The sequence below is a fragment of the Oryctolagus cuniculus genome, chromosome 4, assembly GCF_051225735.1.
Source record: "Oryctolagus cuniculus isolate XC-2025 breed Fujian yellow rabbit chromosome 4, ASM5122573v1, whole genome shotgun sequence".
NCBI lineage: Eukaryota > Metazoa > Chordata > Mammalia > Lagomorpha > Leporidae > Oryctolagus > Oryctolagus cuniculus.
The window spans coordinates 67,958,823-67,973,649 of NC_142870.1; the positions used below are offsets into that span (position 1 = coordinate 67,958,823).

General features: G+C 43.6%; 1 protein-coding gene across 2 annotated transcripts in view; it reads left to right on the forward strand.

Moving 5' to 3' along the window:
• TMPRSS7 (transmembrane serine protease 7) overlaps nucleotides 1-14,827 on the forward strand; it is a 46,870-nt gene that overhangs the window by 21,970 nt on the left and 10,073 nt on the right. For both annotated transcript variants that reach the window (XM_070072104.2, XM_070072105.2), the window contains 4 exons: nucleotides 4,236-4,342; nucleotides 8,854-8,990; nucleotides 11,423-11,530; nucleotides 14,219-14,329. In XM_070072104.2, the coding sequence (XP_069928205.2) occupies nucleotides 4,236-4,342; nucleotides 8,854-8,990; nucleotides 11,423-11,530; nucleotides 14,219-14,329 (463 nt within the window). The remainder of the gene's footprint in view (nucleotides 1-4,235; nucleotides 4,343-8,853; nucleotides 8,991-11,422; nucleotides 11,531-14,218; nucleotides 14,330-14,827) is intronic.

Here is a 14,827-nt window from a genome sequence, read left to right on the forward strand (position 1 = left end):
AAGCACAGAAGCATAGGGAGATAGTAAACTTACTTTCTTGTTCATTTGTTGGAACAGCTTGAAATACAAGGCAACGGTGCTTCTTTCCCCCACTTTCAAGCAGAAATACCCCTTGACCAACCTGTGTACAAATGTAGAATTGTGGGCAGTTCTGAGTCAGTACAATACACATGCAACAGAATTTATTTTCTTTCACTATGGAGAGACTCAATGAATTGGGGGAGGTGCATGAAATACGTTTTATTTTGAAGCAATGGAGCATAGTGAAAATGCCCAAGTTTATTGATAGAATATTGGAATGGAAAGTGTTCTCTCTCTCTCTCTCTCTTTTTTTTTTTTTTTTTTTTTTTTACAGGCAGAGTGGACAGTGAGAGAGAGAGACAGAGAGAAAGGTCTTCTTTTCCCTTTTTTAAAAGATGTTATTTAAGTTACACAAGTTTCATGTATTTCATATATACACATTTAGGAACAGAGTGGTACTTCCCACCCTACCCTCTCTCCTGCCACCCACACTCCAACCTTTTTTCCTCCTCCCTCTCCCATTCCCACTCTTAATTTTTACAAAGATCTATTTTTTTTTTTTTTGACAGGCAGAGTGGACAGTGAGAGAGAGAGACAGAGAGAAAGGTCTTCTTTTTTGCCGTTGGTTCACCCTCCAATGGCCACCGCGGCTGGCGCACCGCGCTGATCCGATGGCAGGAGCCAGGTACTTCTCCTGGTCTCCCATGGGGTGCAGGGCCCAAGTACTTGGGCCATCCTCCACTGCACTCCCTGGCCACAGCAGAGAGCTGGCCTGGAAGAGGGGCAATCGGGACAGAATCTGGCGCCCCGACCGGGACTAGAACCCGGTGTGCCGGCGCCGCAAGGCGGAGGATTAGCCTAATGAGCCGCGGCGCCGGCCGAAAGTGTTCTTGCACTATAGTATTTACTTTGTTACAAAAGACATTATGTCTTAGTTTGCATGTATATGTATATTTATGCTATATATATATATATGCTTATATATATTGTAATGTGAAGAAATAGCCAGATGACCAAATTGGTCCTCAGGAGTCCTGGGCTTTTGGTGAACATAAGGCAATCCTGTACCTATTGAGCCCAGAACATTTGTGTTCATGGGGTGGGGGTGGGACTGGGGGGGTGGGGTGCAGCTTTGGAGGAATATAGGACTGGTTTGAACCTCTGGTCTGCATTTCCTCACCATGGGAAAGGAGCTGATCTTTGGTCAGCCTTGCCTTCTTCTATAAAATGGAAATCATACCACTTGCCTAACATGGTGGCTGTGATGCTCAAATGAGAAAGAGGGGCGGGCATTGGGCCAAGTGGTTAAGCTGCTGCTTGGGAACCCTGGATCCCATATCAAGTCCCAATTCTGCTCCCAGTTCCAACTTCCTGGTCATGCACACCCTGGGAGGCAGTAGGTGGGGACTGGAATACGTGGCACACACCACCCACCTGGGAGACCTGGCTTCAGTTCCCAGCTCCTGGCATCAGGAGACAGTCTCTGTCTTTATCTCTCTATGTATCTCTGCCTGTCAAATAAAACAGAGAGAGAGAGGGAGAGAGAGAGAGAGGGAGAGAGAGAGAGAAATCTGCCTCTCGAAGGCAGGTGGTAAAAGTCGGTTTGCCATATTAAGTGTATATTAAAAGAAGGACATAAGCACACATGCAAGTATAACATACATAATGACATAATTAAAAAAATCTGTCAGAGCATTAAAAGACATTGGGTAAAACTCATTTAAAGAAAAAGATCATAAAATTTAATTACAAACTATTCCTAAAACTTAACTTTATCTTGCTTTCAAAAGCAATTGAATGAACCAAAAAAAAAAAAATCACAATAAAGCTGAACAGAAAGGAAACTTTGTTCCAAGTCAGCGCAAGCAAAAGCAAAGTAGGATTCACAGTCCCAGGCAACATGAAATCAGGACAATAGTATCCTTGATTTTAAAGTAAGAGAAGGAAGGCGATCTACAGTGATAGAGAGGAGGTCCACCAGATCTGATTATGACAAGTATTTACACAGCGAACGACATAGCATCCATACCCATAAAACAACACAAGGGGCCGGCGCTGTGGCACAGAAGTTTAAGCCTCTGTGCAGTGCTGGCATCCCACATGGGTGCTGGTTTGAATCTCTGACGCTCCACTTCTGATCTGCTCCCTGCAGGAAAGCAGCGGAAGATGGCCCAAGTACTTGGGCCCCTGCACTCTTGTGAGAGACCAGTAAGAAGCACCTGGCTCATAGCTCCTGGCTCCTGGCTTCTGGCTTTGGCCTGGCCCAGACTCATTTAGAGAGTGAACCATCAGATGGAAGATTTCTCTCTCTGTATTTCTGCCTTTCAAATAAATAAATCTTAAGAAGCAACAACAACAAGAACACAATGTAGAAAGACAAAGATAGGTGACACTGTTTAAAAAAAGTTTTAGTTCCCTTTTTCTTGGCTCAAGACAGAGGTAGTGAGCGACGATAAGTAAGGGTGGAAAGGACATGAACCACTAGAATGAGCTTTGAAAAATAAGCCAAGAATACTTTTTTCAAGTGGCCGTGGAGCATTCACAAATTTTATCACAACAAAATACATAATAAATTTAAAAAATAAAAGCAGTATAGTCATCATTTATCTAATTAGAATTTGAAAACTTGGAAATGAATGAACTAAAACTTGACTTCCTGGAAATGTGGAAAACCTCTGGTAAAGGATTGTGAAGTCATGTGAAAATCCAAACAAAAGCTTTGCCACATTGGCTGTAATGTGTGTGGTACATGTCACCCAGTACAATGTATAGGTCAGGTCGTGTGTGTGTGTGTGTGGGTGGGTGGGCTCACGTACTTAGGTGACTCTCTTTCAACCTTTTCTGAGAAAACGAAGGATGACTCAGTAACAGCCTTCAGGGATACCTAGGTTCCTTAAAAGAGAACATTGATTCATTTCTCCTCTTTCTTAAGAATGTGAGCGATGCTTTAAATAAACCAACCCATTATTTTCACTGAAAGAGGGAAGCGTTTACAGTCATTAACTAGTGAGTGTTTTCAAACTTAAGACCTTCCAACAGGAGGAAATTGAATCCCAGAGATGCTGCCACGTCTCACCTCACCCAGTTGCTCCCTGGGTCCAGGCTGCTTGCTTCCTTCTCCCTTTTTTAAAAGATGTTATTTAAGTTACACAAGTTTCATGTATTTCATATATACACATTTAGGAACAGAGTGGTACTTCCCACCCTACCCTCTCTCCTGCCACCCACACTCCAACCTTTTTTCCTCCTCCCTCTCCCATTCCCACTCTTAATTTTTACAAAGATCTATTTTTTTTTTTTGACAGGCAGAGTGGACAGTGAGAGAGAGAGAGACAGAGAGAAAGGTCTTCCTTTTTTGCCGTTGGTTCACCCTCCAATGGCCGCCACGGCTGGCGCACCGTGCTGATCTGATGGCAGAAGCCAGGTGCTTCTCCTGGTCTCCCATGGGGTGCAGGGCCCAAGCACTTGGGCCATCCTCCACTGCACTCCCTGGCCACAGCAGAGAGCTGGCCTGGAAGAGGGGCAACCGGGACAGAATCCGGCACCCCGACCGGGACTAGAACCCGGTGTGCCGGCGCCGCAAGGCGGAGGATTAGCCTAATGAGCCGCGGCACCGGCCCAAAGATCTATTTTCAGTTTACTTGATGTCCTTCCCTCTTTTTAAAAAATTGCTTATTTATTTATTTATTTATTTATTTATTTATGTAAGAAGCATACAGAGTGAGAGCAAGAGTGAGAGGGAGAGTGAGAGACAGTGTTTCCTGTTTGTTTCTTTACTTCCCAAATGCCTGAAATGGCAAGGTGTGGCTGGGTAGAAGTCAGAAGCCAAGAACTCAATCCAGGTCTCTTACATGGATGGCAGGAACCCAACCACTTGAGACATCACCACTACATCCTAGGGTCTGCATTAGCAGAAAGTGGGAACCAGGAACCATAGTCATTCTAATGTGGGGTGCAGGTGTCCTAACCAGATTCTTAAGTGCTAGGACAAACACCCAACCCTGTTTCCTTCCCTTCGTTATCCATATGGTCTCCTCCTTAGTCCAGTTTGTGTAAGGTGCTGGTCTTCCCCACCAAGGGCCATAGGGCACAAGGAATAGAATGTCCTTAAAACAACAAGCCAAAGGGGTGAGTAGTGAGTGTGGGAAAGGAATTTTAGCTTGAAACATGCCCTTTGAATGAAGCATATTCTGACTTGATTTTTTTTTTCACAGACTCCCCTATCGACTCTTGGCATAGCACTGAAATTCCATAACTATTCAATAACCAAGAAGAACGTGAAAGGATGTGAACATGGATGGTGGGAAATTAATGAGCACATGTAAGTGATTCACATATGTGAGGAATCTGATGAAAACTTCACTGCTTGGATTTTTTTGTCCCCCAAATAGTTTATATACAGAAAGGGAAACTGAAGGACACAGGAGTTAGCAACTTGATCAAGCACACTCAGCCCTTGTGTGACTGAGGAAGGATTCAAACCCATTTTTAGGGCACCTACTCCACTGCTGTGTGCTGCAGGGCTATTGATGTGTATAACTGAGACTCTAGTAATTGGCACCAAGAGTTTCCAGATCTCAGAGCCATGGGGAAAAAGAATAAATAGGGGTCTGTGGGTACCGAAGTTAGAAGCCAATTCTTTGCAGTAGGAGATGCTCGGTTGGCTAGGCTGGGTCCTAAGGCTTTGGAGTGAGTGAAGCTAATCAGAAAGAAAGCCAGAAAAATCTAGGTGCTTGGGTTTCCTGAGCCAATCTAGTAGGTCTTCACTCTTAATTTTATCCTTAGTTGTTGCTCATTTGCTTCTAAAGCTCCAATAGACATCCAACTGAATTAAAAGATACAGGAGGACCCATTGTCATGGCAGCAGAACAGCTTCCCAGTTAAGTTTCAGAAAGAATTCTATGGGGTTAAAGACCTGGGCCACCATGCACTGTGACTCCCTAGAAGGAAGCTTCCCTTACTAAGTATTCTTCCTCAACAACCTGCTTCCAGTTCCCTTAGAAAGATGAGTGGCAAAATAATCACTGGTCTCGTCTTCATTGGAATACGATCCAACATATTGAAAGGTATTCTTGGATCCATTATTAAAATGTAGCCTGCAGTCCATTAGGGAGTGTAATTGAATCAAGGGTCTATTATATGAAAGTCAAAAGACCTGGGTTCAAATTCTAGCCATGTTATTTAGTAGCTATTTTAAGTAGGACACATTATTTAGCTTCTTTGATATTTAGTCTTTATTTAAAATTATTTTTTCAAATTTAATTAGTTTATTTCTTTGAAAAGCAGTCTGCCAAGAGAGAAAGGGAAAAACAGAAAGAGGGTGGAGAGGAGGAGGAGGAGGAGGAGGAGGTGGAGGAGGAGGAGGGGAGGGGGGAGGAGCCAAGAACCCCTTATGTGGGTAGTGGAGCCCTTTTTCTAGCCTCTGCTGCCTCCCAGGTGCATTGGCAAGGAGCTGAATCAGAAGTGGAATAGCCTGTACTGAAACCAGCACTCCTATATAGTAGGTGGGCATCCCAATTGGTGGCTTAACCTTCTGCTCCGCAACACTGGCCTGTATTTTTCATTTAAAACTTATTTATATATTTATTTGCTTGAAAGTCAGACAACAGTGAGAGAAATGCAGAGAGAGAGAGAGAGAGAGAGAGAGAGAATCTTCCTTCCACTGATTCACCCCCTAAATGCCCACAACAGCAGGGGTGAGTCAGGCAGAAGCATAAAGCCAGGAACTCCATCCAGGTCCCCAGGCATTTGAGTCACCATCTACTGCCTCCCAGGGTACACGTTACTAGGAAGCTGGGTCAAAAGTGGAAATAGTACTTGAACTCAAGCACTTGGATAAGGGATGTGGGCGTCCTAAGTGGAGAGGCTTAAACCACTGCACCACAAACCCCCAACTTCACTGTGATTTTCAATCTTATAAAAGAAGCAGCAATTCCTATGTAACAAGAGCTTTTTGTTATTATTTATTTTGTTAGCATTCAATGAAATTATGTATACTACACATCAAAAATATTAGTTGTTATTAACATGAATAATGACGTTGCTTTGGGGATGATGTCAGTTGCATAAAGAGGACAGAATGCACCCCAGGCTCTCATGATACTGCATTTTGGTATCCAATTAAAACAGAGATCCAGCAAACAAGCCTTTACAAATACTTTGTGAAATTGTCAGACTATGATAGAGCCACACTTTGAAAATGGGATCCAGGTTTGGTGTTGTGGCCTAGCTGGTAAAAGCTACCACCTGTGACACAGGCATTCTGTGTGGGTGCTGGTTCATGTCCCAGCTGCACCACTTCCAATCCATATCCCTGCTAATGGTCTGGGAAACAGTGGAGGATGGCCTAAGTGCTTTAGCTTCTGCATCCACATGGGAGACCTGGAAGAAGCTCTTGGCTCCTGGCTTCAGCCCAGCCCAGCCCAGACTCTTGTCATTGAGGTCATTTGGGGAGTGAACCAGAGGATGGAAGATCTGTTTCTCTGTGTCTCCCTCTCTGTAACTCTGCCTTTCAAATGGATAGATAAACCTTAAAAAGAAAGAAAGAAAGAAAGAAAGAAAGAAAGAAAGAAAGAAAGAAAGAAAGAAAGAAAGAAAGAAAGAAAGAAAGAAAGAAAGAAAGAAAGAAAACGGGATGTTATTTTCCCCCTAATTAACAAAAACAGCAGTCTAGGGTGCAATGTAGGAGTAGTGGCTCCTCCAAGCAATACTAGGAAAGCTCTCTAAACACTTTCCCTGAAGGGCAAGTTCAAGTAGTCTCGTGGGGTGGCTGAACTCCTCTAATTCCTTCAGGCTGATGGTACTCTCAAGATTTAAAAGGCCAACCTTTCCTTCTTATCAGTCTCTTTCATCTGAAAAGGAAAAGACTAATTGAACTAATCAGACACCTTGCTGAGAAGTTAGCCTAAGGGAATGGTGCTTTAATGGGGGAGGAGGGAAAGTAATGCTGAGTGGAGGAGGCCTAACGCTCAAGTCTTTCAGCGAATTAGGGCTGTGGGGAGCTACAATGGCCTGTGTGGGCCTTGCAGGGGTGAAGAGCCTTCCTATAAATCTTCAGCAAAGCAAAGCTCCTGAGAGGAAAGCCTTTTGCTTTGTAGAAAGTACAACAGGTTAGCATCAGGCTAATTTGTGTCCATATGTGATTTGCTCGCTTGCTATTTGGACATCAGCAAGTCACTTCTTTATGGCTCCCTCTTCCTTCCTTGCCCTAGGTATCCATGTAAACTGATTCTTGCTGGGTTTCCCCAATCTCACAACTTAAACTTTGACTCCATAGCCACTATCATGCCTCTTTGAATACTATCTTTTATTTATTTCTATTTTTAAAAAGATTTATTTTATTTATTTGAAAGACAGTTACAGAGAGAGGTAGAGACAGAGAGAGAGGTCTTCCATCCTCTAGTTCACTCCCTAGATGGCCGCAATGGCCAGAGTTGTGCCCATCTGAAGCCAGGAGCTTCCTCCGGGTCTCCCACACGGGTGCAGGGGCCCAAGGATTTGGGCTGTCTTCTACTGCTTTCCCAGACCATAGCAGAGAGTTGGATGTGAAGAGGAGTAGCTGGAACTAGAATCAGCGCCCATATAGGATGCCAGCACTTCAGGCCAGGGCATTAACCCACTGCACCACAGCGCAGGCCCCATGCATACTATCTTTTAGACCTAGGCCAAGTACAGGTGCAAAAGATCCTTTCCTGCTTGATTCCCCCTTAATTCTCCCAAGTGAGGCTCTTCCTAGCAATAAAGCTCCAAATCTTAAAGGATTGAGTGATGATAATTATTTTAAAATACAGATGACATAATGATGTTTTCAGAGTAGGATTCTGATCTCAAGATGACCAACCACAGCAGACTCTGGCCCTGAATCCTGGCTTGCCTTTCAGGTGCCTCTCACTCAGGCCCTGGCTCCCACCTGGCCAAGTGACCACCCACAGCTGCTCTCTCTTCATTGCCTCCCAGGGGCTGGTCTATCAGCCCATCTGTTCCTGAACTTCAGCCAACTACAACAGACTTTCTGAATAGCACCGGAATGACTTCCTCTTTCAAGCCTTGACATCTAGATGATCTGTGTACCCCAAGGCTGGTGTCTGAGCCAATGGAACTTGAGTACTTTGGGGGCCTGGAGTGATTGGCATTCATAGGTTCCAGCAGGAGATGTCTCCCTCGAGCCTTGCAGCTGCTCTCTGACTTCTGGAAAGACCTCAGTATTTTCACCCTGGGAAGCTTATCGTGGGCCTGCAGTGTAATACTCCATGTTGCAGTACCCACGGTGCTCATGTAGTAAGAATGAACAGAAGGGGCAGTTTCTCAAGAGAACACTGGGCATCTGGGGTAGGGAGCTTTTAGGTGACAAGAGGGAAGAAAAAAGTCCAGGTAGTGAAATATTGTAAGCAGGTATTATTTTGAAATTTTGCCAAGGACAAGCCCTGAAGTGTGCACTGGATTCCAAATTAGATTGTTATCCTTTGCGTTCTATGTTGCTGGAATTCTTTGCATATTTTCAACCTGAGTTCACAGGATTCCACTCTGTTCTGTAGAGAGGTTGCTTTGTGGGCAAAAGCAGGGAATTTTTATTGTTACACTTTTTTTACACCAAAAAAGGAGAGAAGAATGGGAGGATTAAATCTGTATTCCTTTGGATCCTACCTGCAGGCTAGGAGAGCAACAGGTGGATGGCACTATTATTATTCTAATCAGCAGAGGAGCAAATTGAATGGATAACAGCCAATAATAAGCATCTGTGCTTGTAAAAACCCAAATGACCAGAGTCAGTGAGGTCGATGTCCACAGCAATGCCACTGACAATCTGTGTGTCCCCGACTCTTGTCTCTGCAGGTACTGTGGCTCCTACATGGATCACCAGACAATTTTCCGAGTGCCCAGCCCTCTGGTGCACATTCAGCTCCAGGGCAGCTCAAGGCTTTCAGACAAGCCACTTTTGGTAGAATATGGCAGTTACAACATCAGTCAACGTAAGCTTGGAATCAGCTCCTTTGAAAGCCTTAATATATTGTTAAATGGAGACTAACACTCTATAACTCAAACTTTGAGGATGGGATTGAACACTGCTTGATTTCTGCTATTTCATTGTATATATTTACTTTTATAATAAATTATTATGAGGGAGTTTCATATGGAAAATACATATCATGGAAAAAGTATGCATTGATTTCAAAAAAATTTTTGCACCAAAATATATTTCTTTTCAGTTGACTTATCCATGAACTTTCTGAAGCTCCCTTGTATAGATAATAAATACATAATACAAATAAAATAAGTGATACATAAAATTATATATTTATTGCTATATTTTAAGTTAAAAGAAATAATAACTTTTTGATATCACTGATTTATAGTTGAAAACTAATTTTTCACATCATTCTTAAAATATAGGAAGAGCTCAAGTCTTGGTTTGTTGTTCTTCATGCTAACCATCACTCTTTGTAAATATGATGTTTATGCCAACAAATAGTAGCTCCAAGGCCAACACTTGTGACTGTGGCCTGTGAACCATGGAGAGAGTTGATTGATCAAAAGAGTTCAAATGTTAGCCCTCAGAATTTTGAACTTGAAATCCATACTGAAAATTGCTAGATTAGTAGCCAGGAAATGGTCAGCAGAAGGGAAATCATTAGCACTGGAGAGAGTAGATAATGACTTGCTGGGGAAATTCTATATTGGCTTTAACTTAAAAAATTATTTTTGAGAGGAGAGAGAGTAAGAGAGAGAGCGAACGAGCAAGGAACTGGTTCACTTCCCAAATTCAAGCAGGACTCTGAAGCTAGAAGCTGAAATGCAATCCAAATCTCCCATGTGAGTGGCAGGAGAACAATTACTGTAGCCATCATGACTGCCTGGAAAGGTCTAAATTAGCAGGAAGCTGGAGTCAGGAGCTGGAGGTGGGCACTGAACCCAGGTACTCTGATGCGGGACACTTGTGTCTTAACTGGTGTCTCAACTGCTGGACAAAACACCTGCCTTCACCTTACTCTTTTTTTCTATCCATGTTGCCTTTCCAGTGGCTCATCCACTGCATCATGTGCCACTGAGACGGTGGTTGGTCTGATAATGCACTCCCCCCATTATTTTGCACAGAGGAGGAAGAATTTATTATTTTTAAGATTTATTTATTTATTTGAAAGTCTGAGTTACAAAGAGAGAGAGAAGGAGAGGCAGAGAGACAGATCTTCTATCCTTTGGTTCAATCCCCAAATGGCCACAATGGTTGGAGCTGAGCCTATCTGAAGCAAGGAGCCAGGAGCTTCTTCTGGATCTACCACATGGGTACAGAGGCCCAAGAACTTGGGCCATCCTCTGCTGCTTTCCCAGGCACATTAACAGGGAGCTGGATCGGAAGTGGAGCAGCCAGGACTCCAACCAGTGGCCATATGGGATTCTGGCAGTGCAGATAGTGGCTTAACCCACTGTGCTGCAGTGTCAGCCCCTATTTTTTATTTGAAAGTCAGAGTTACAGAGAGAGAGGGAGATCATCCATCTTCTGGTTTACTCACCAGATGTCTACAACTGCCAGCGCTGAGCCAGGTTAAAGCCAGTAGCTTCATCTGGGTCTCCCATGTGGCTGGCAGGGATCCAAACACTTGGGCCATCTGCTGCTTTTCCCAGGCCATTAGCAGAGAGTTGGATCAGAAGTGGAGCAGCCAGGACACAAACTGGCGCCCACAGGGGATGCAGGCACTGCAGACAGCAACTTTACCCTCTGTGCCACAACGTCAGCCCCAGGATTTATTATTGCTATAATATTTAGCTGTAAGCCCAAGATTAATGATTCAAGTCTAGGCAGGGAAAGGATCTTTGATGAGCAACTTGGCTGAAGTGGACAGGATGATGGCCAGCAAGGTAGGAGGCAGGAATCTTGGGTTTTGAGACCAGTCACTAATCCCCCTCTTTTCCACTTGGTAGGATCAGAATTTTGGAAGAGGGATCACTTGGAAATGTGATCAAAGATGCATACAATTGTGCATCTGATCACAGTGGATTCAGAAATACCAGGAACCCTTTTATAATTCCCCAGGGAGCGTAAAGACCATCCCACCTCCCCTCCATATTAAGAACCTTTGGACTCTTAGGTTTCTCGCCGCTTTCACATTCTGCCAGTCCGTGCTAATGCCATAGAGCTGAGCCAAGGCTGTGGAGGCAGAACTCCAATTGTGCACATGAGCTGGATGTAATGCTCACTCAGAGCTTTTGTTGAGTTAATTTGCTTTTATTCTTGCTCTTTTAAGTTCTTTAGCTCCCTAGAGCCTTGATTGGATGGATAAATGATATAATTACTGCTGCTACCTTGCCAACTTCCTAAGCACTTAACACTTTCCATTTCTTTGCTAATGTGAGCTGATGATTTTTAGGGACCACCCCAAGATTTTCTCTTTTTTGTTGTCTGTAGCCTGTCCTGTTGGATCTTTTAGATGCTCCTCCGGTTTGTGTGTCACTCAGGCCCAGCGCTGTGATGGAGTAAATGACTGCTTTGATGAAAGTGATGAACTTTTCTGTGGTAGGTATTCAAGCTTTTAAAATGACTTTCTTGTGAATAAGTACCTTCTCACGACCCTGGTTGCTGCTGGTGTGTATCCTTAGTTGTGGTAGTTGCTCTCTATTGCTGCATAACACACTACCCTAAAGCCCAGTGGCTTAAAAACAATCATTTATTTTCCATCATGCATTCTTGGGTTGTCTGGTATCTGACTGACCTAGATTGAGCTCATCTGGGTGGCTCTGCTTCCAACACTGTTTCCTCCTTACCTTGGTTCTTCCCAGGTTGGGGTCAGGCCTACTCTCTGTGGCACTTTTCTCCATTAAACCAGTGGGCTAGTCATGACAGTGAAGAAGCAAAGGAGGGGTGGGCAGAAACCCCAGGTCCTTAAGAACTGGACATGGAATTGGCACACCATCCTTGCAAGATATAGCTTAGTTGAGGTCAAAGTCAAGGAGCAGGGAAATTTACTCTGTATACCTTGGAGCCACGGCAAGAGCTGGATGCATCATAGTACCCTAGGGAGTGTAGATCTGTGACTAAGAACTTAATCCACCACTGACTTAAACAAAGCAGTCCTGTTTGGAAGTGCAGATCCTCAGTACAGAGAGAAAGTCAGAATTTGCAAAGCAGCAGACTCCTTCGGCCTGTTTATGGAGCACAGGTGTTTGTAAATTAGAGGTTTCCTCTGTGTGTGTGTGTGTGTGTGTGTGTGTGTGTGTGTGTTTAACCTGTACAGTTTGCATTGACATCTCATAGGTAATGACTAAGGGGTGGTACACTGGATATTTCTATTTTGTGGAAGAATCTGTTTCGATTTTTTCATTGCTATTTTCCCCTCATTCCTGAATCTATCTCCAGTTGTAGGAAGTAATGTGGGGAGAACAATTCATTAGATAAAGTGAAATCATTGGCAACACTTTCTCCTTTCTCCTAAGATCCAGAAGGTTTAATTCACATACAATTGCAATGGTGTTGTTATTTGTCTTTTTCATACCCTTGAAGAAATAATTCAGTTAATATAGCTAAGTGTAAAAATACTGTATTCATTAAATAAACTGTAGTTCTATAGCTTCTTTTATTGACAAAACAAAACTTTCTTAGTTTATAGTCTATTGATCATTTAAATCTATAGTCTTTTATTTGTTAAGAAAATAAATACTGTTGCTGGAGCTATGGTGGAGCGAGTTAAGACACTATCTGCACTGCTGGCATACCTTATGGACATCTGTTTGAATCCCTGCTGCTTCACTTCTGATCCAGCTCCCTGCTAATGCACCTGGGAAAGCAGCAGAGGATGGCCCCAGACCTTGGGCCCCTGCACCCATGTGGGAGACCTGGAATAAGCTCCTGGCTCCTGGCTTTGGATCAGCTCAGCTCCAGCCATTGTGGCCATTTGGGGAGTGAAACTGTGGATGGAAGACCACTCTCTCTCTCTGTGTCTGCCTCTCTCTCTGTAACTCTGTCTTCAAAATAAATCTTAAAAAAAAGAGAGAAAATAAAAGAAATACTGACCATTCCATAGTGACTAAAGGGTTTTTTAAAAAAAATTTTTTTACTTATTTATTTGAGAGGTAGAGTTACAGATAGAGAAAGGCAATGACAGAGAGACAGGTGTATCCACTGGTTCACTCCACAAATGGCTGCAATGGCTGGAGCTGGGCCCATCTGAAGGCAGGAGCCAGGAGCTTCTTCTGGGTCTCCCATGTAGGTGCAGGGACCCAAGCACTTGGGCCATTTTCCACTGCTTTCCCATGCCATAGCAGAGAGCTGGATTGGAAGAGCTGCAGCTGGGACTTGAACCAGCACCCATATGGGATACTGGCACTGCAGGCAGAGGCTTAGCCCACTACGCTGCAAGCGGCAGCCCCTGTTTTTGTTTTTTATTTTCTCTGCTCTGATGTTTCAGATACAAGTGATTGCTATTGCTTTATCATAAGGACTACTTTTGGTCATTGTTATTTCTCACTGTGCCATTTAGTGAGCATCTACTATTTGATAAGGGTTTGAGATAAGAGATGAATCACACAAAATCCCCAATCTCAAGACACTCCCACTCTGTTGAGGAAGATAGACAAGTTCAATTTAGAAAACAGCTCATGATTTTAAAGAAAATAAATAACTTATGCATTTTAAGACTTATTTATGTATTTGAAAGAGTTACAGAGAGAAAGGGAGAGGCAGAGAGATATCTTGCATCCTCTGGTTTACTCCCCAGATGGCTGCAACAGCTGGGGCTGGGCCAGGCTGAAGCAGGAGCCAACAGCTTCTTCCAGGTCTCCCACATGGATGCAGGCACCCAAGCACTTTCCCAGGCCATTAGCAGGGAGCTGGATCAGAAGTGGAGTATCCAGGACTTGAATTGACTCCCATATGGGATGCTGGCATCACAGGCAGCAACTTTACTGGCTACATCACAACACCTGCCCCTGTGCATTTAATTGTAATTAAATAAACACATCATCAGAGTTTACCACATTTACCCAAAAGCAAAACCAGGTCTGAAAAACTCAAGTGCTAGGAATTACACTAAAGTTTAAACATCTGCTTTTATTCAGGGGAGTGTCAATTTAGGTGAAAACTATCTTTTATTTCTTTTAATTTAAGTCAACTTAATGAGCTGTACCTTTGAGTTGCGCTGCTGTTCATCAGAGAATCCAGCTGCTGGATGTCTCTGACTCATGACCTTTCTGTTTTTTCTCATTCTAGTGGCCCTTAGTGCTACCTGCAATGCCAGCTTCTCCAGGAAGCATGGCCCTTTGGTCTGCGATGGCTTCAGGGACTGTGACAATGGCCAGGATGAGCAGAACTGCACTCAGAGTGAGGAGGGATTGAGCTTTTCCTAAACCAGAATCAAAAGACTTTCACTGGGTTAGGGCAATCAACTTGTCCAGTTTTCCTAGAACTTTCCCTGTTTTAGCACTAGAAGCCCCTAGTCCCAAGAACTCCCCCAGTCTCGGACAAAATGGGACAGTTGGTTGCTCTAACAGGGGTTCAGTAGTGTGTGTGTACATTCCTGTGTGAATAGGGCAGATTTTCACTGTGCACATTCTTTTAATGCTACTCAAAGTTGTAAGTACTGAGGACCTGATAAAAAGGAATTTTCCCGATTCCATAACACACTGTATACTAAATCCTGCAGAGACACAAACCCTGGGGCTGTGAACAAATGTGCTCTAATTCACAAGGTCTGTGCAGTTGTCTTTTCCCTAATGATATAAAGTGACTGAATGTGGTAGTGCTGTTTGCTGAAAACTTTTCTTGGATAACAAGACCAAGTAATAGCAAAGCAGAAATGGCCCAACTTTTTCGACCTTT